Source organism: Branchiostoma lanceolatum, chromosome 6 (genome assembly GCF_035083965.1).
Source record: "Branchiostoma lanceolatum isolate klBraLanc5 chromosome 6, klBraLanc5.hap2, whole genome shotgun sequence".
Taxonomy (NCBI): Eukaryota; Metazoa; Chordata; class Leptocardii; order Amphioxiformes; family Branchiostomatidae; genus Branchiostoma; species Branchiostoma lanceolatum.
This window is the reverse complement of record NC_089727.1, coordinates 147,990-167,341: the sequence shown is the minus strand read 5'-3', so window position 1 is coordinate 167,341 and position 19,352 is coordinate 147,990. Positions and strand designations below refer to the sequence as shown.

At 49.1% G+C, this 19,352-nt stretch overlaps 2 protein-coding genes across 3 annotated transcripts in view; both read right to left on the bottom strand.

Moving 5' to 3' along the window:
• Positions 1 to 456: 456 nt before the first annotated feature.
• Positions 457 to 10,298, bottom strand: LOC136436037 (uncharacterized). Of its 2 annotated transcripts, XR_010755994.1 has the most exons (7): positions 10,101 to 10,298; positions 9,229 to 9,288; positions 8,716 to 8,948; positions 8,058 to 8,217; positions 2,214 to 2,292; positions 1,293 to 1,881; positions 457 to 1,142 (listed from the first exon to the last, which is right to left on the bottom strand). XR_010755994.1 is itself a non-coding variant. In XM_066429727.1 (6 exons), exons 1-6 carry the CDS (start codon positions 10,260 to 10,262, stop codon positions 1,655 to 1,657), a joined length of 921 nt encoding a protein of 306 aa, XP_066285824.1. In that variant the 5' UTR covers positions 10,263 to 10,298; the 3' UTR covers positions 1,179 to 1,654. The 2 variants fall into 2 exon arrangements, 1 of the variants encoding a protein (XP_066285824.1); XM_066429727.1 differs by lacking the exon at positions 457 to 1,142 and having other exon boundaries at positions 1,179 to 1,881.
• Positions 10,299 to 12,764: 2,466 nt separating this feature from the next.
• The window catches only part of LOC136437129 (polycystin-1-like protein 2), a 31,240-nt gene continuing 24,652 nt past the window's right edge, over positions 12,765 to 19,352 (bottom strand). Inside the window, exons 16-17 of the mRNA XM_066431607.1 lie at positions 15,529 to 15,672; positions 12,765 to 14,460 (exon numbers count right to left, since the gene is read on the bottom strand). Coding sequence (XP_066287704.1) covers positions 13,664 to 14,460; positions 15,529 to 15,672 — 941 coding nt within the window. The 3' untranslated portion in view covers positions 12,765 to 13,663. The remainder of the gene's footprint in view (positions 14,461 to 15,528; positions 15,673 to 19,352) is intronic.

Here is a 19,352-nt window from a genome sequence, read left to right as displayed (position 1 = left end):
ATTTACGTGCGTAGGTTTGACGTTTGAGCCTTATGCCTGAAGCTTACTTATACACGGGGTCTCTTACTGTACATCACCATCCAAAATGGCAGATGCAGTCCCTTGCAACATACGGCCAAGTTGTGTGTCCGACCCTAGGATCGAACTCCAACCCATTTACGGAATTTGATCCAGATGACCAAACAGCGAGGTTTCTGGGCGTTAGCCGTTACCGCTGGCGCCCACATCACAATGGAAGCAGCAGTTTGTGAGCTGCAGTGTTTAGTGTTCATTTGATGGACAGTGAGTGTTTCATACACTACGACTTGCTTCAGGCCCCTGTAACGTATTACTTAGCATTTTCTTCCATCGACGATACTACTGCACTATCGGCATGTAATGTCAGAACCAACACTATAAATAATCTATATAATCTAACAAGGTCAATGGCGAGAGAACACATAGGCACGTGGTAGCTGTGAATACCAGAAAGTTTATTTGACCATAAGACAGGAAGAATAGCTGCACATTTAATGCTAATTGTGGATATGAATAAAGTCAAAGTCAAACACGAAATAAAAGGTTTATCACTCAAAATAGACAATCTTCTGAACCTATAGCTTCTCTCGGACATCTTTGATAACGCTTCATATTGCGTTATCTTATATCATATGATCGTGTGCAGGTAGTGTCGTTTTTACCTTAAATACATACAATATGGCTTCACTTGCATAGAAAAAAAATTAATCTTCCCAACATCAGTTTTTAAGCTTCCTCTACAGCCTTGCAAGATCGGATCATTTCTTGGTCCTTAGATTTGAAGTTTTCAAAGTATAACTACGTGCATGATAGAAACGCAGGCAAAAGGAAACTTCAAGTCATAAATGATTGACTCAATCGGCTAAAGTACAACACATGTCTGGTTAAAAGAACAAATTCTGTTAAAATCTTGGATTACACAACAAATGAACTCTACTGTTTGAACACAAACCAACCGAAAACAAAGTAGTTACCGTCATTGTACATATGATGGCGGTAAGTCAGGACTCTCCCAGTCTGCCCGAAGAGAGTCTGGCACCCAGGGTAGACCCTTCCCGACCCTTCCTACCCTGGGTGCCAGACTCTACGAGTCACCCAGGCTAGAGTCTGGCACCCAGGGTAGACTCTTCCCGACCATTCCTACCCTGGGTGCCAGACTCTCCTAGTCACCCGGCTAGAGTCCGGCATCCAGGGTAGACCCTTCCCGACCCTTCCTACCCTGGGTGCCGGACTCTACCAGTCACCCCGGCTAGAGTCCGGCATCCAGGGTTGACCCTTCCCGACCCTTCCTACCCTGGGTGCCAGACCCTACCAGTCACCCCGGCTAGAGTCTGGCACCCAGGGTAGACCCTTCCCGACCCTTCCTACCCTGGGTGCCAGACCCTACCAGTCACCCCGGCTAGAGTCCGGCACCCAGGGTAGACCCTTCCTGACCCTTCCTACCCTGGGTGCCAGACCCTACCAGTCACCCCGGCTAGAGTCTGGCACCCAGGGTAGACCCTTCACGACCCTTCCTACCCTGGGTGCCGGACTCTACTAGTCTGCCCGGCTAGAGTCCGGCATCCAGGGTAGACCCTTCCCCCAGCTATACTATGTCTGTGTGTCGGCTGTTCGTGTAAGACTGTGCCGGCGGAGTCTATGCCGTCAGCGGAGTCTTAGTATCCACGGGCGGCGCTTCTGTGGCTTGGGTACGGGCATACTGAGCGTACTGCGGCGGTGCTGCATCGGCCCCCACCCCGCCCGGCTGGGCGTACTGCAGCGGTGCCTGTCCCGCGGAGTAGTACACCTGTAGGGGCGCCTGTGGGCCACCAGGGGGCGCTAGGAACACCTGCTGCCGAGCCCCGAACTGGTGCGGAGAAGGCACTGAAACAACCAGACATCAATCCGTCAGCACGTTTCACTCCCACCAAACATATTTCTTATTTCTATCACGGAATTGTGCAGTTTAGACTGAACTTCCAAAGTCACCATAACCAATCCCCTCTTGTTAGGACTTAATCTACCCCCCCCCCCCCCTTGTGAGGAACTAATCTATCCCCCCGCTTGTGAGGACCTAGTCCCCCCGTAAGGTCCGAATCTGCCCCCTTGTGAGGACCTAGCCCCCCCCCCCTGTAAGGTCCGAATCTGCCCCCCCCTATAAGGTCCGAATCTGCCCCCCTTGTAAGGTCCGAAACTGCCCCCTTGTGAGGACGTACCAGCTTGCAGCAGGATGAAGCCGCCCTGCCCGTTGGACATGATCTGTGCCGGCGCCACACCGGGACCGTAGGTCACGTGCTGAGGGGCGATAAAGTGAGCATAATTATTGCCGTCCGTTAGAAACGACAGCTTAGTTGGTCCTACACAGCTCCGTGCACCAACAAAGAACTTGACAAATTTCCCCGATTAAATTGTTCGCACCGTTAAAAGGGTGAAACAAAAAGGAAAAACACACAATGCAATGAGACCCCCGATAGAGCATCATTGTTAAAGATCATCGTGTTAGACGAATGATAAGCAGTAGTTGCAGTTATTCAACTGACATGTGGTGGTGTTGGGTTAGGGTTAGGGCTAAGGTTAGACAGATGGTAATAAGTAGTCGCACTGACCGGTGTGGCGGTGTTGGGTTAGGGTTAGGGCTAAGGTTAGACAGATGGTAATAAGTAGTCGCACTGACCGGTGTGGTGGTGTTGGGTTAGGGTTAGGGCTAAGGTTAGACAGATGGTAATAAGTAGTCGCACTGACCGGTGTGGTGGTGTTGGGTTAGGGTTAGGGCTAAGGTTAGACAGATGGTAATAAGTAGTCGCACTGACCGGTGTGGTGGTGTTGGGTTAGGGTTAGGGCTAAGGTTAGACAGATGGTAATAAGTAGTCGCACTGACCGGTGTGGCGGTGTTGGGTTAGGGTTAGGGCTAAGGTTAGACAGATGTTGATAAGTAGTCGCACTGACCGGTGTGGTGGTGTTGGGTTAGGGTTAGGGCTAAGGTTAGACAGATGGTAATAAGTAGTCGCACTGACCGGTGTGGTGGTGTTGGGTTAGGGTTAGGGCTAAGGTTAGACAGATGGTAATAAGTAGTCGCACTGACCGGTGTGGTGGTGTTGGGTTAGGGTTAGGGCTAAGGTTAGACAGATGGTAATAAGTAGTCGCACTGACCGGTGTGGTGGTGTTGGGTTAGGGTTAGAGCTAAGGTTAGACAGATGGTAATAAGTAGTCGCACTGACCGGTGTGGTGGTGTTGGGTTAGGGTTAGGGCTAAGGTTAGACAGATGGTAATAAGTAGTCGCACTGACCGGTGTGGTGGTGTTGGGTTAGGGTTAGGGCTAAGGTTAGACAGATGGTAATAAGTAGTCGCACTGACCGGTGTGGTGGTGTTGGGTTAGGGTTAGGGCTAAGGTTAGACAGATGGTAATAAGTAGTCGCACTGACCGGTGTGGTGGTGTTGGGTTAGGGTTAGGGCTAAGGTTAGACAGATGTTGATAAGTAGTCGCACTGACCGGTGTGGTGGTGTTGGGTTAGGGTTAGGGCTAAGGTTAGACAGATGGTAATAAGTAGTCGCACTGACCGGTGTGGTGGTGTTGGGTTAGGGTTAGGGCTAAGGTTAGACAGATGATGATAAGTAGTCGCACTGACCGGTGTGGTGGTGTTGGGTTAGGGTTAGGGCTAAGGTTAGACGGATGGTAATAAGTAGTCGCACTGACCGGTGTGGTGGTGTTGGGTTAGGGTTAGGGCTAAGGTTAGACAGATGGTAATAAGTAGTCGCACTGACCGGTGTGGTGGTGTTGGGTTAGGGTTAGGGCTAAGGTTAGACAGATGGTAATAAGTAGTCGCACTGACCGGTGGGGTGGTGTTGGGTTAGGGTTAGGGCTAAGGTTAGACAGATGGTAATAAGTAGTCGCACTGACCGGTGTGGTGGTGTTGGGTTAGGGTTAGGGCTAAGGTTAGACAGATGGTAATAAGTAGTCGCACTGACCGGTGTGGTGGTGTTAGGTTAGGGTTAGGGCTAAGGTTAGACAGATGGTAATAAGTAGTCGCACTGACCGGTGTGGTGGTGTTGGGTAAGGGTTAGGGCTAAGGTTAGACAGATGGTAATAAGTAGTCGCACTGACCGGTGTGGTGGTGTTGGGTTAGGGCTAAGGTTAGACAGATGGTAATAAGTAGTCGCACTGACCGGTGTGGTGGTGTTGGGTTAGGGTTAGGGCTAAGGTTAGACAGATGGTAATAAGTAGTCGCACTGACCGGTGGGGTGGTGTTGGGTTAGGGTTAGGGCTAAGGTTAGACAGATGGTAATAAGTAGTCGCACTGACCGGTGTGGTGGTGTTGGGTTAGGGTTAGGGCTAAGGTTAGACAGATGGTAATAAGTAGTCGCACTGACCGGTGTGGTGGAGTTGGGTTAGGGTTAGGGCTAAGGTTAGACAGATGGTAATAAGTAGTCGCACTGACCGGTGTGGTGGTGTTGGGTAAGGGTTAGGGCTAAGGTTAGACAGATGGTAATAAGTAGTCGCACTGACCGGTGTGGTGGTGTTAGGTTAGGGTTAGGGCTAAGGTTAGACAGATGGTAATAAGTAGTCGCACTGACCGGTGTGGTGGTGTTGGGTTAGGGTTAGGGCTAAGGTTAGACAGATGGTAATAAGTAGTCGCACTGACCGGTGGGGTGGTGTTGGGTTAGGGTTAGGGCTAAGGTTAGACAGATGGTAATAAGTAGTCGCACTGACCGGTGTGGTGGTGTTGGGTTAGGGTTAGGGTTAGGGCTAAGGTTAGACAGATGGTAATAAGTAGTCGCACTGACCGGTGTGGTGGTGTTGGGTAAGGGTTAGGGCTAAGGTTAGACAGATGGTAATAAGTAGTCGCACTGACCGGTGTGGTGGTGTTGGGTTAGGGTTAGGGCTAAGGTTAGACAGATGGTAATAAGTAGTCGCACTGACCGGTGTGGTGGTGTTGGGTTAGGGTTAGGGCTAAGGTTAGACAGATGGTAATAAGTAGTCGCACTGACCGGTGTGGTGGTGTTGGGTAAGGGTTAGGGCTAAGGTTAGACAGATGGTAATAAGTAGTCGCACTGACCGGTGTGGTGGTGTTGGGTAAGGGTTAGGGCTAAGGTTAGACAGATGGTAATAAGTAGTCGCACTGACCGGTGTGGTGGTGTTGGGTTAGGGTTAGGGCTAAGGTTAGACAGATGGTAATAAGTAGTCGCACTGACCGGTGTGGTGGTGTTAGGTTAGGGTTAGGGCTAAGGTTAGACAGATGGTAATAAGTAGTCGCACTGACCGGTGTGGTGGTGTTGGGTTAGGGTTAGGGCTAAGGTTAGACAGATAGTAATAAGTAGTCGCACTGACCGGTGTGGTGGTGTTGGGTAAGGGTTAGGGCTAAGGTTAGACAGATGGTAATAAGTAGTCGCACTGACCGGTGTGGTGGTGTTGGGTTAGGGTTAGGGCTAAGGTTAGACAGATGGTAATAAGTAGTCGCACTGACCGGTGTGGTGGTGTTGGGTTAGGGCTAAGGTTAGACAGATGGTAATAAGTAGTCGCACTGACCGGTGTGGTGGTGTTGGGTTAGGGTTAGGGCTAAGGTTAGACAGATGGTAATAAGTAGTCGCACTGACCGGTGTGGTGGTGTTGGGTTAGGGTTAGGGCTAAGGTTAGACAGATGGTAATAAGTAGTCGCACTGACCGGTGTGGTGGTGTTGGGTAAGGGTTAGGGCTAAGGTTAGACAGATGGTAATAAGTAGTCGCACTGACCGGTGGGGTGGTGTTGGGTTAGGGTTAGGGCTAAGGTTAGACAGATGGTAATAAGTAGTCGCACTGACCGGTGTGGTGGTGTTGGGTTAGGGTTAGGGCTAAGGTTAGACAGATGGTAATAAGTAGTCGCACTGACCGGTGTGGTGGTGTTGGGTAAGGGTTAGGGTTAGGGCTAAGGTTAGACAGATGGTAATAAGTAGTCGCACTGACCGGTGTGGTGGTGTTGGGTTAGGGTTAGGGCTAAGGTTAGACAGATGGTAATAAGTAGTCGCACTGACCGGTGTGGTGGTGTTGGGTTAGGGTTAGGGTTAGGGTTAGGGCTAAGGTTAGACAGATGGTAATAAGTAGTCGCACTGACCGGTGTGGTGGTGTTGGGTTAGGGTTAGGGCTAAGGTTAGACAGATAGTAATAAGTAGTCGCACTGACCGGTGTGGTGGTGTTGGGTAAGGGTTAGGGCTAAGGTTAGACAGATGGTAATAAGTAGTCGCACTGACCGGTGTGGTGGTGTTGGGTTAGGGTTAGGACTAAGGTTAGACAGATGGTAATAAGTAGTCGCACTGACCGGTGTGGTGGTGTTGGGTTAGGGTTAGGGCTAAGGTTAGACAGATGGTAATAAGTAGTCGCACTGACCGGTGTGGTGGAGTTGGGTTAGGGTTAGGGCTAAGGTTAGACAGATGGTAATAAGTAGTCGCACTGACCGGTGTGGTGGAGTTGGGTTAGGGTTAGGGCTAAGGTTAGACAGATGGTAATAAGTAGTCGCACTGACCGGTGTGGTGGTGTTGGGTTAGGGTTAGGGCTAAGGTTAGACAGATGGTAATAAGTAGTCGCACTGACCGGTGTGGTGGTGTTGGGTTAGGGTTAGGGCTAAGGTTAGACAGATGGTAATAAGTAGTCGCACTGACCGGTGTGGTGGTGTTGGGTTAGGGTTAGGGCTAAGGTTAGACAGATGGTAATAAGTAGTCGCACTGACCGGTGTGGTGGTGTTGGGTTAGGGCTAAGGTTAGACAGATGGTAATAAGTAGTCGCACTGACCGGTGTGGTGGTGTTGGGTTAGGGCTAAGGTTAGACAGATGGTAATAAGTAGTCGCACTGACCGGTGTGGTGGTGTTGGGTAAGGGTTAGGGCTAAGGTTAGACAGATGGTAATACGTAGTCGCACTGACCGGTGTGGTGGTGTTGGGTTAGGGCTAAGGTTAGACAGATGGTAATAAGTAGTCGCACTGACCGGTGTGGTGGTGTTGGGTAAGGGTTAGGGCTAAGGTTAGACAGATGGTAATAAGTAGTCGCACTGACCGGTGTGGTGGTGTTGGGTTAGGGTTAGGGCTAAGGTTAGACAGATGGTAATAAGTAGTCGCACTGACCGGTGTGGTGGTGTTGGGTAAGGGTTAGGGTTAGGGCTAAGGTTAGACAGATGGTAATAAGTAGTCGCACTGACCGGTGTGGTGGTGTTGGGTTAGGGTTAGGGTTAGGGCTAAGGTTAGACAGATGGTAATAAGTAGTCGCACTGACCGGTGTGGTGGTGTTGGGTTAGGGTTAGGGCTAAGGTTAGACAGATGGTAATACGTAGTCGCACTGACCGGTGTGGTGGTGTTGGGTAAGGGTTAGGGCTAAGGTTAGACAGATGGTAATAAGTAGTCGCACTGACCGGTGTGGTGGAGTTGGGTTAGGGTTAGGGTTAGGGCTAAGGTTAGACAGATGGTAATAAGTAGTCGCACTGACCGGTGTGGTGGAGTTGGGTTAGGGTTAGGGCTAAGGTTAGACAGATAGTAATAAGTAGTCGCACTGACCGGTGTGGTGGTGTTGGGTTAGGGTTAGAGCTAAGGTTAGACAGATGGTAATAAGTAGTCGCACTGACCGGTGTGGTGGTGTTGGGTTAGGGTTAGGGCTAAGGTTAGACAGATAGTAATAAGTAGTCGCACTGACCGGTGTGGTGGTGTTGGGTTAGGGTTAGGGCTAAGGTTAGACAGATGGTAATAAGTAGTCGCACTGACCGGTGTGGTGGTGTTGGGTTAGGGTTAGAGCTAAGGTTAGACAGATGGTAATAAGTAGTCGCACTGACCGGTGTGGTGGTGTTGGGTAAGGGTTAGGGCTAAGGTTAGACAGATAGTAATAAGTAGTCGCACTGACCGGTGTGGTGGTGTTGGGTTAGGGTTAGGGCTAAGGTTAGACAGATGGTAATAAGTAGTCGCACTGACCGGTGTGGTGGTGTTGGGTTAGGGTTAGGGCTAAGGTTAGACAGATGGTAATAAGTAGTCGCACTGACCGGCGTGGTGGTGTCGGGTTAGGGTTAGGGCTAAGGTTAGACAGATGGTAATAAGTAGTCGCACACTGACCGGTGTGGTGGAGTTGCACAGCCCGCAGCAGCACATGATGGACACCACGAACCCGAGCACGAGCTCTGCGAACGCCAGCAGCGCGCTCACGCCGTGCAGGGCCTTGGCGGCGGTCGTACAGCTGTCATCATCGTTGTACAGGGGCGGAGATACGCGGGCACTGCAGGAAAGGGAGAATGACATAGTGAATAGCAGAACCTTGGCGGCGGTCGTACAGCCGACATTGCCGCCGTACACGCGGCCGCTGCTGGGAAAGTAGAATGAAAACGGAAACAAGTTACTGAAGAGACAGTGGAAGGTGACGCACGTCATATTGTTTTTGTTGTTGTTTATCCAAAGTTTTTAATTCGTGTTTATTTTGGTTTCAGAACAGCCCTATTGTGTGCATGCTTTACTAAAACCAAACACAATTAGTTCTAAAGCACTCCTTTTAAAACAGAACATTAACCTTGCTGCAAAAATGTTTGAAATCTAAGATTCTGCTCATACTACAAATGGTAAGTCTTACTCCTGGGACTAAACTTGAAGAACATGGATCCTAGAAGCAACACAATAGTCATTAACGATCGTGTAATGCGTATCCGTCAAACGCATTCAAATAAAATCTATAATAATCAGTTTAACAGTAAGAGCAGGCCTGAGTAAGAGAAGTGCTCACGGCGCGATGTCAGGCACAGGGATGGGTGGCGGTTTTGTGGAGTTCCAGGCCGTGACGTTGTACTCGTACTCGTAGTCGGGAGGATCGATGACGTAGTCCGGATAGTAGTAGTCGTAGTGGTTCCAGGGCCGGTAGCTATAGCAGCTGTCTATGATGGCTCCGGTCACCGCCAGCCCGAAGCCGCAGAAGGTCGCGAGGATGGTGAAGATTCCCAGCACCATGAACGCCACGATCTGGGGGGGGGGGGAACTTTATTGTGCCAGGTAGCTAATATACATGGGGACACGCCGAAGCAACGTCATCGAGATATGTCAATCAGTTCCTATTGTTAGTCATTCGACAAACTGATATCACACAGCAAACATGGATTCTACGTAATGTTACACGGAGCTATATGTATCATAATGCAGGATTTGCTCACGCCATGCACATTTGTGGGATCACGATTCCAGCCCTACAGACTGAGGCTGGTATAATGTAACTGAAAATGACGCAGGATGACGTCATACCCACCAAACACTTGTTTGTCGGCTTCTTTCCGCTGCAGACTCCCAGGATCCCTGTGATCAGGACCTGAAATATCAAACATACCCATCAAGCATCATTCCTTATCATGTACAATATTCCGCTTGACATTTTCTCTCCACAGTCGCCTTTCTTATTGACCTTGTTGAAAAGTAATTTTCCACACCACAGAGTCGCGTGGATTGTTGCATTCTGGACCCAGCAATGGTTACATAATACAGGAGGACCCGGGAGCTAGTCTGGCTCTCGTTGCCCCAGCACCAAGGCTATAAAATTCAGAGTCGTCAGGGCTACACGAAATAAGCTTGTTCGGAGTTGCTACTACACATGTGCAGTGTCAAAGGTGAAGGCCCTCGCCTTGTAATCAGTGCCCGTCTCGACATTGTTTTGATTTGCATAACAACGCCAAGACGGGTTTTGTATACGTCTCGGGGGCCTTTACCTTTGACACTGCACATGTGTAGTAGCAACTCCGAACTAGCTTATAGCGACAGTCCCTGTTTGCGTGAACATTAGGAAGAACAATGTACGGCGGGTACTCAGATATGAACACATGTTATATACGGCATGCGCATGTACTCACAGATATCCACATGTTACATACGGCATGTACTCACAGATATAAACACATGTTATATACGGCGTGTACTCAAAGATATAACATGTTATATACGGCATGTACTCACAGATATAAACACATGTTATATACGGCACGTACTCATAGATATCCACATGTTATATACGGCATGTACTCACAGATATCAACATGTTATTTACGGCATGTACTCACAGATATCCACATGTTATATACGGCACGTACTCATAGATATAAACATGGCTTATATACAGCGGATACTCACAAACACGCCGCTCCAGATGGGCCCGGCGATGTAGTGCATGTAGGTCGGCTGGCCCTTGGCCGCCATGGTGGCGACTGCGGCCGTACCGAGGATGGTACTGATGGCCCCCAGGACCACCAGCGTCCAGCCCAGCCCGTGGACGGCCTTAGCGTGGTACGCCATGGTTCTGGTACGGAAGGCGACAGTGTGTTAGCGTGGTACGCCATGGTTCTGGTACGGAAGGCGACAGGGTGTTAGCGTGGTACGCCATGGTTCTATTACGGAAGGCGACAGGGTGTTAGCGTGGTACGCCATGGTTCTATTACGGAAGGCGACAGGGTGTTAGCGTGGTACGCCATGGTTCTGGTACGGAAGGCGACATGGTGTTAGCGTGGTACGCCATGGTTCCGTGGTACGGAAGGCGACAGGGTGTTAGCGTGGTACGCCATGGTTCTATTACGGAAGGCGACAGGGTGTTAGCGTGGTACGCCATGGTTCTATTACGGAAGGCGACAGGGTGTTAGCGTGGTACGCCATGGTTCTGGTACGGAAGGCGACAGGGTGTTAGCGTGGTACGCCATGGTTCTGGTACGGAAGGCGACAGGGTGTTAACCCTCCTAATCAATTATGTAAATAAACTCTTCATACGCATAATCGATATATCATAACTTAAGCTGTCTATATGCCGATATTATCATGACTATCTGTCAACCATTTCTTGAGTTGCTCTCATTCAAAGTCTAAAACAAAATGGGGGCCTGCAGACATTTCTAGGTCTATCCACTGCACCGAGGCATTCCGATTTATCGTGTTCACAAACAGATCTAGACAGACACACGCACCCAACAATTTAGTTTCTTGGCGAGGGTAAGAAGGTAATTAAAGTCGCCCATTGTCAAAGCCGTGTCGGTGGGAATACAGCTACCAGCGCAGCGTGTTGTGTTACAGCTGGGTTGACTAGACAAATTCGGCTATATGTACTGCGTGCTCAGTTGTGTTTACAATCTGCCCTGATGGAATATGCGCTCAGCGAAGCAAGTTATAATGTAACAAACACCCAATCAGCCTATGTTTGAGAATAAAAGTGCATAGTTCAAAGAAAATGCCAAACCTGGGCGCGATACCTACACCGGGTTTTGCCAAGTACCGTATATAGATAGATAGAAACCACAAACCAAGCGCAGTAAATCGGGTTACCCCAAGAAGCATGCGAGACAGCGAGACATTTAACACGCAAAGATAGCCCCCCTCCCCCCAACCACACACACTGTGTGGTAATCATGATCCAAGGCCAATGTTGTTCTGTATGTTGTTACTGGATTACGTATTTACGTTAGTCAGATCGGGCAGTATAAAGCTCTTCGGCACCTCCTTGGTTCTCACCTTTTTGTCCTGTCAGTCCGGGAGTACTAGTGTCACCGGTAGCTGCTGTAGTCGGAACGTGTCGGTTGGAGCGTGACGACGCTGGTGTGAAGGTGTCCGGCCTCCAACTCCTCTCCCTAACTCACCTCTACCTGTACACACCTTCCCGGGCTCGTCCGTACCTGGCACATTTGCTGCGCAGGTGAAATACGCCTCCGGTAACCGGATATGGATGATGACGTGACCGCACGCCTTTTGTGTAAACAGTCGAAGGTTCACACGTGTGTTTATAGAAGTAACCGCTAGGTGGCAGTTCAGTGCTGCACGGTTTGCGTAAGGCCATAACAAGTGAGGTTTATGGACGACACCCTGAATAAAGGCAGCATATACAAATACAAAATGTCTAAATTTTGATACTAAAGACTCCCACGCTGTAAGAATTGAAGGGACAGAACATAGCATCACAGCAAACAAAAGGCGGTATCGATACCAATTAATATCACGCCAAAATATGAATATTTGAGGAAATATTAAGAAATAATTTTTTAAAGATTAGACTAATTGGAATTCTAAAATGGTTCCCCTTCTTCTCGTTATATGATTCACAAAGGCCGCTGTTTTTAGATGCAATTAAAATAATTGACGGTCGAAAAGAGCCGGGAACGGTGTGACTGCCGCAAAAAATTTTGACGAAAGAATTAAAGATTTTTAAGTAGGTAATATTTTCTCCGTCATAACCAATTGTAGAAGTACTAATGTATACTTTCATAGGAAGGAGTTTCAGGTGAGAGGAAGTCCACATACGCACTGTTTATTCGAACGCTGTTGATGCTATCGATAAGGTTAAATGGAGGTCCCGTGTTTGGGGAGAGCCACACCCCGCGCACGTTAAAGAACCCACCACACCTTTCGAAAAAGAGTAGGGGCATGCCCCGGTGTGCGATGGTCCAAACCTTACAGTCCGGTCTGGGATGACATCTTGAAAAAGTGATAATTCACCTGTTATGTCAATCCTTCAACAGATGTGGTAAATCGAAATAAATAAACAAATAAGGATGATATGGATTTAGATGCATGGGCAGAAATCTGTGTAGATTTTGATGTGTTAGATTTAGATCAAAACATATGCCTGAAGAGTTAGAACCTAATATTTTCTGACCCGACGGAAAGAAAATGTCACACCTAATCTTGCATCCGAATCTTCGAAAAAAGAAGAATTTAGACTTTCCTTAGAGCCACGTCAAACATGAATAAGTCGGATAGTTGCAATACCTTAGATTTTTTTCTGCGAAAATGGCGTGTAGAAAAGTTCAAGGACATATATACATAATCAAAAATCCTTTAATCATTTCGACACGAGAGGCGCTGGCAGCGGTAAGAGCCATTTAATTCAAAGCATGAAGTTAAAATTATTACATCAGTCAGAAAGATAAAAACAATGTGAATGTTTTTAACAGTTCTCACGGGATGCTGGATTCAATGTCAGTACTAGTACTACACCGTGCACTCCACATCCGTTAAATTACTAAAGCACATATAAGGGTCTTACAGAAAACACTTTAAATACAGTCTACACTATTACCAAGATTTGACAATTTGGATAGTGGGTGTCTATGATCGACATTATACTGTTGACATATATCTATAGCAGGTAACGGCAACTCACACAAGCTGATACTAATTTCAATGATACAGGCCTTCTGGCAGTCTGTGAAACATATCAGCTGCCTTCTGTGGGAGGGTTTCTGCGAGAGGATGCATTGGCCTCGTTGGTTGAGCTATTTGAAACAAAATCGCCACTTTGGAGTCCGATGTCGTTGTCATGGAATCTTCAAATCAAACGTTTTGGGAAAGAAGTAGCATACGTCATCCAAAGTTACTTTACCGTTCAAAGTTAACCAGCCGACATCATGTATTCTGACATACAGTCTTTCACAGAGATACTACATAAACTACCATAACATTTTACTGCTAAAGAGTTAACCAGCTGACATAATGTATTCTGACATACAGTCTTTCACAAAGATACTAATAACATTCTCGAACTCATTTTCAGGCTAAAGCGCGGGTAATGTTATTCTACCTTTAGAATATTGTTATATCACTTTTACATTTAGCCCATGAGGGAAGGAAGGTACAAAAAATCATCATCATTATCACTTAACTCTTGGAAAACAAAGATATGTTATCCTAGATGAAATGATAGTCCTGAGATATGAACGTTAGAACAGGAACTCGAGGACAGGAGCCGCTTGCGGATCGCCGGACGGCCGGAGCCTCAGCCGTCCCGGTCCCGCCAACACGTCGGCTATCTCCTCATCCGACAGCAGCACGGGGCTGTAGCCGAGGGAGGCCTCTCCTGATGCCGACATCCCGGGGCTGTAGCCGAGGGGGGCCTCTCCTGATGCCGACATCCCGGTGATGTTGAGAGCATCCGGGGCGTTTTCCTCGTTAGGCTCCCCTTTCCCCTGCTCGTCCTTTATCACGAATTCGAAGGACTGGCCACTGCCGCCCTTTTCCTCCACCATCCGGATCAGCTCCGGCCCCGTGAAGATGTCCAGTAGCTCCTGCTCGGTCGGTCTGCGGCGCACTTCATACGTGCTCCTCCTGCTCTCCGCCCGGCCGCACGACGCCACCGCCCGCGCGGCCGCTCTCACCCGGGCTATCATCATGTCCGCGACCTTCTCGTTCTCCGTCTTCCCGCCCTTCTGCTCGGCCATGGCCTCGTGATAAGCGTCGTCCAGGATGGCCACGAACATGAGCAGCATGACCCACTGGAAGAGGGCGAGCAGGGCGAAGTAGGCGAGAGGGCCCAGCACGCCGCTCGCTTCCGCTATGACGTAGTAGCTGGACGCGCTCTGTATGATCACCAGGACGGTCTGCAGAGCGCTGGGGAAGCTCGCGAAGCCTTCCAACTTGGTGCCGACCACGAGGTAGAACAGCATGGTGAAGGCGCAGAACACGGTGATGGACACGATGCCAAACCCAGTCAGAGGAGCTGAAGCTTTCTTCATAGTATCTGCACAAAAAGGTAAACAAAAAGAATGCATTTCCATTGATTCATTTGAGCCTTGTATGCATTTAATATAAGGAAGTTTAAGTTGAAATATGACAGTAAAATTTTTGCGTAAGAAGACATACTTAAATGCGTGCACTGATGAATAACTTTGTGCTTTTATTCTTTGTGAGATCATTTCATTGTATCTACAGCAATGCCCAGTTGATGATAAGAGTAACTAGAATCAGAAATCATCTTATTTAATGGAATGAGGTCTCATGTAAAACCACAATGAGATCTGAAATCGTCGCATTACGGAGGTACGTACCTGCCCCCCGGACAGCATGCATGCGGCATTACAGAGGTACGTACCTGCCCCGGGAAGCACGTACCTGCCCCCCGGACGATGTGCATTTCGGAAGTACGTACCTGCCCCCCGGACGATGTGTATTACGGAAGTACGTACTACCCCCCCCACCAAGAGCGCACCTGCCCCCCCCCCCCCGCCCACGAGTACGTAACTGCCCCTCCCCCCCCAAGTACGTACCTGCCCCCCGGAAGTACGTACCTGCCCCCCGAACGATGTGTGTTACGGAAGTACGTACCTGCTCCCCGGAAGTACGTACCTGCCCCCCGCACCGTGTGCATGTTGCATTACGGAAGTACGTACCTGCCCCCCGCACCGTGTGCATGTTGCATTACGGAAGTACGTACCTGCCCTCCGGACGATGTGCATTACGGAAGTACGTACCTGCCCCCCGGACCGTGTGCATGTTGCATTACGGAAGTACGTACCTCCCCCCGGACGATGTGCATTACGGAAGTACGTACTTGCCCCCCGGACAATGTGCACTACAGAGGTACGTACCTGCCCCCCGGACGATGTGCACTACAGAAGTACGTACCTGCCCCCCGGACGATGTGCATTACAGAGGTACGTACCTGCCCCCCGGACGATGTGCATTACAGAGGTACGTACCTGCCCCCCGGACGATGTGCATTACGGAAGTACGTACCTCCCCCCGGACGATGTGCATTACGGAAGTACGTACTTGCCCCCCGGACAATGTGCACTACAGAGGTACGTACCTGCCCCCCGGACGATGTGCTTGTTGAAGCGGAAGAGATGCAGCAGCTTCAGAGTCGCGGCACAGACCAGCCAACCTAACACGTACGTGTTGATCTGGTCCCACAGCGCCGCCTGGCGATACTTTTCGTAACTGTCCTGTGTAGCTGCAGAGAAGAAAGATTATGACAATTATCAAACATGACAAAATGTCATATGGTAACGACAGGAACTGTTGTATCGTCCGTGGTTAACAATGAGACGTTTGGATGATAACTGGTCAAGATTCTTAGTTGCACATCTAAAGACTAGCCTTTAGAATACTTAAAAATGTACATGTAAATCAAAGCAGAGCTACAGTACAACTCTAACAAACATAACGATTCTAAATGGCAATTAGAAGGTTAATATACAAGAAAATATTAGAAAAATCTGTCTGATCACCAAATATGTATCTTATCATAGCGGCTTTTTGTTCATCACACCCAGTAATAAAAGGTTATGACGTTTCTATCTGTTTCAGCATTTGAATGTGTTTATGATAAGGAATGATGTTGATTCTGGTAATGCTTATAAGCTAATCTGTGTCATTCAGCAACTGTCAGTCGATATGCCTCCCCTCATATCGGCAGTTTTGAAAAAAAAAATTGTTGTCACACACTGTGTCTTGCCAGACTCTTGGTCTGGTTTCATTTTGAGTGCTCGCTATATTCTAGTAGTAGTAAAACACCTCCAGCAATCATGGTACGTATTACGGTACGTAGAAGAAGTTACGTTACCTTTCTTACAGCCTGTGCGTGTATGTAACGTTACGTTACCTTCTGTAGGTCTCTGTGGCGCGTTGAACCCCAGGATAAGGTACAGCGTGTGCGTGTATGTAACGTTACGTTACCTCCTGTAGGTCTCTGTGGCGTGTTGAACCCCAGGATAAGGTACAGCGTGTGCGTGTATGTAACGTTACCTCCTGTAGTTCCTTGTGGCGTGTTGAAGCCCAGGATAAGGTACAGCGTGTGCGTGTATGTAACGGTACCTCCTGTAGGCCTCTGTGGCGTGTTGAAGCCCAGGATAAGGTACAGCGTGTGCGTGTATGAAACGTTACCTCATTAGGTCTCTGTGGCGCGTTGAACCCCAGGATAAGGTACAGCGTGTGCGTGTATGTAACGTTACGTTACCTCCTGTAGGTCTCTGTGGCGTGTTGAACCCCAGGATAAGGTACAGCGTGTGCGTGTATGTAACGTTACGTTACCTCCTGTAGGTCTCTGTGGCTTGTTGAACCCCAGGATAAGGTACAGCGTGTGCGTGTATGTAACGTTACGTTACCTCCTGTAGGTCTCTGTGGCGTGTTGAAGCCCAGGATAAGGTACAGCGTGTGCGTGTATGTAACGTTACGTTACCTCCTGTAGGTCTCTGTGGCGTGTTGAAGCCCAGGATAAGGTACAGCGTGTGCGTGTATGTAACGTTACGTTACCTCCTGTAGGTCTCTGTGGCTTGTTGAACCCCAGGATAAGGTACAGCGTGTGCGTGTATGTAACGTTACGTTACCTCCTGTAGGCCTCTGTGGCGTGTTGAACCCCAGGATAAGGTACAGCGTGTGCGTGTATGTAACGTTACGTTACCTCCTGTAGGTCTCTGTGGCGTGTTGAAGCCCAGGATAAGGTACAGCGTGTGCGTGTATGTAACGTTACCTTCTGTAGGTCTCTGTGGCGTGTTGAAGCCCAGGATAAGGTACAGCGTGTGCGTGTATTTAACGTTACGTTACCTTTTGTAGGTCTCTGTGGCGTGTTGAAGCCCAGGATAAGGTACAGCGTGTGCGTGTATGTAACGTTACGTTACCTCCTGTAGGTCTCTGTGGCGTGTTGAACCCCAGGATAAGGTACAGCGTGTGCGTGTATGTAACGTTACGTTACCTCCTGTAGGCCTCTGTGGCGTGTTGAACCCCAGGATAAGGTACAGCGTGTGCGTGTATGTAACGTTACGTTACCTCCTGTAGGTCTCTGTGGCTTGTTGAAGCCCAGGATAAGGTACAGCGTGTGCGTGTATGTAACGTTACGTTACCTCCTGTAGGTCTCTGTGGCGTGTTGAAGCCCAGGATAAGGTACAGCGTGTGCGTGTATTTAACGTTACGTTACCTTTTGTAGGTCTCTGTGGCGTGTTGAAGCCCAGGATAAGGTACAGCGTGTGCGTGTATGTAACGTTACGTTACCTCCTGTAGGTCTCTGTGGCGTGTTGAACCCCAGGATAAGGTACAGCGTGTGCGTGTATGTAACGTTACGTTACCTCCTGTAGGTCTCTGTGGCGTGTTGAACCCCAGGATAAGGTACAGCGTGTGCGTGTATGTAACGTTACGTTACCTCCTGTAGGTCTCTGTGGCGTGTTGAACCCCAGGATAAGGTACAGCCTGTGCGTGTATGTAACGTTACGTTACCTCCTGTAGTTCCTTGTAGCGTGTTGAAGCCCAGGATAAGGCAGAGCGGGTGCGTGTATGTAACGTTACGTTACCTCCTGTACTTCTCTGTGGCGTGTTGAAGCCCAGGATAAGGTACAGCGTGTGCGTGTATGAAACGTTACCTCCTGTAGGTCTCTGTGGCGTGTTGAACCCCAGGATAAGGTACAGCGTGTGCGTGTATGTAACGTTACGTTACCTCCTGTAGGTCTCTGTGGCTTGTTGAAGCCCAGGATAAGGTACAGCGTGTGCGTGTATGTAACGTTACGTTACCTCCTGTAGGTCTCTGTGGCGTGTTGAAGCCCAGGATAAGGTACAGCGTGTGCGTGTATTTAACGTTACGTTACCTTTTGTAGGTCTCTGTGGCGTGTTGAAGCCCAGGATAAGGTACAGCGTGTGCGTGTATGTAACGTTACGTTACCTCCTGTAGGTCTCTGTGGCGTGTTGAACCCCAGGATAAGGTACAGCGTGTGCGTGTATGTAACGTTACGTTACCTCCTGTAGGTCTCTGTGGCGTGTTGAACCCCAGGATAAGGTACAGCGTGTGCGTGTATGTAACGTTACGTTACCTCCTGTAGGTCTCTGTGGCGTGTTGAACCCCAGGATAAGGTACAGCCTGTGCGTGTATGTAACGTTACGTTACCTCCTGTAGTTCCTTGTAGCGTGTTGAAGCCCAGGATAAGGCAGAGCGGGTGCGTTTATGTAACGTTACGTTACCTCCTGTACTTCTCTGTGGCGTGTTGAAGCCCAGGATAAGGTACAGCGTGTGCGTGTATGAAACGTTACCTCATGTAGGTCTCTGTGGCGTGTTGAACCCCAGGATAAGGTACAGCGTGTGCGTGTATGTAACGTTGTAGGTCTCTGTGGCGTGTTGAAGCCCAGGATAAGGTACAGCGTGTGCGTGTATGTAACGTTACCTCTTGTAGGTCTCTGTGGCGTGTTGAAGCCCAGGATAAGGTACAGCGTGTGCGTGTATGTAACGTTACCTCCTGTAGGCCTCTGTGGCGTGTTGAAGCCCAGGATAAGGTACAGCGTGTGCGTGTATGTAACGTTACGTTACCTCCTGTAGGTCTCTGTGGCGTGTTGAACCCCAGGATAAGGTACAGCGTGTGCGTGTATGTAACGTTACGTTACCTCCTGTAGGCCTCTGTGGCGTGTTGAAGCCCAGGATAAGGTACAGCGTGTGCGTGTATGTAACGGTACCTCCTGTAGGTCTCTGTGGCGTGTTGAACCCCAGGATAAGGTACAGCGTGTGCGTGTATGTAACGTTACCTTCTGTAGGTCTCTGTGGCGTGTTGAACCCCAGGATAAGGTACAGCGTGTGCGTGTATGTAACGGTACCTCCTGTAGGCCTCTGTGGCGTGTTGAAGCCCAGGATAAGGTACAGCGTGTGCGTGTATGTAA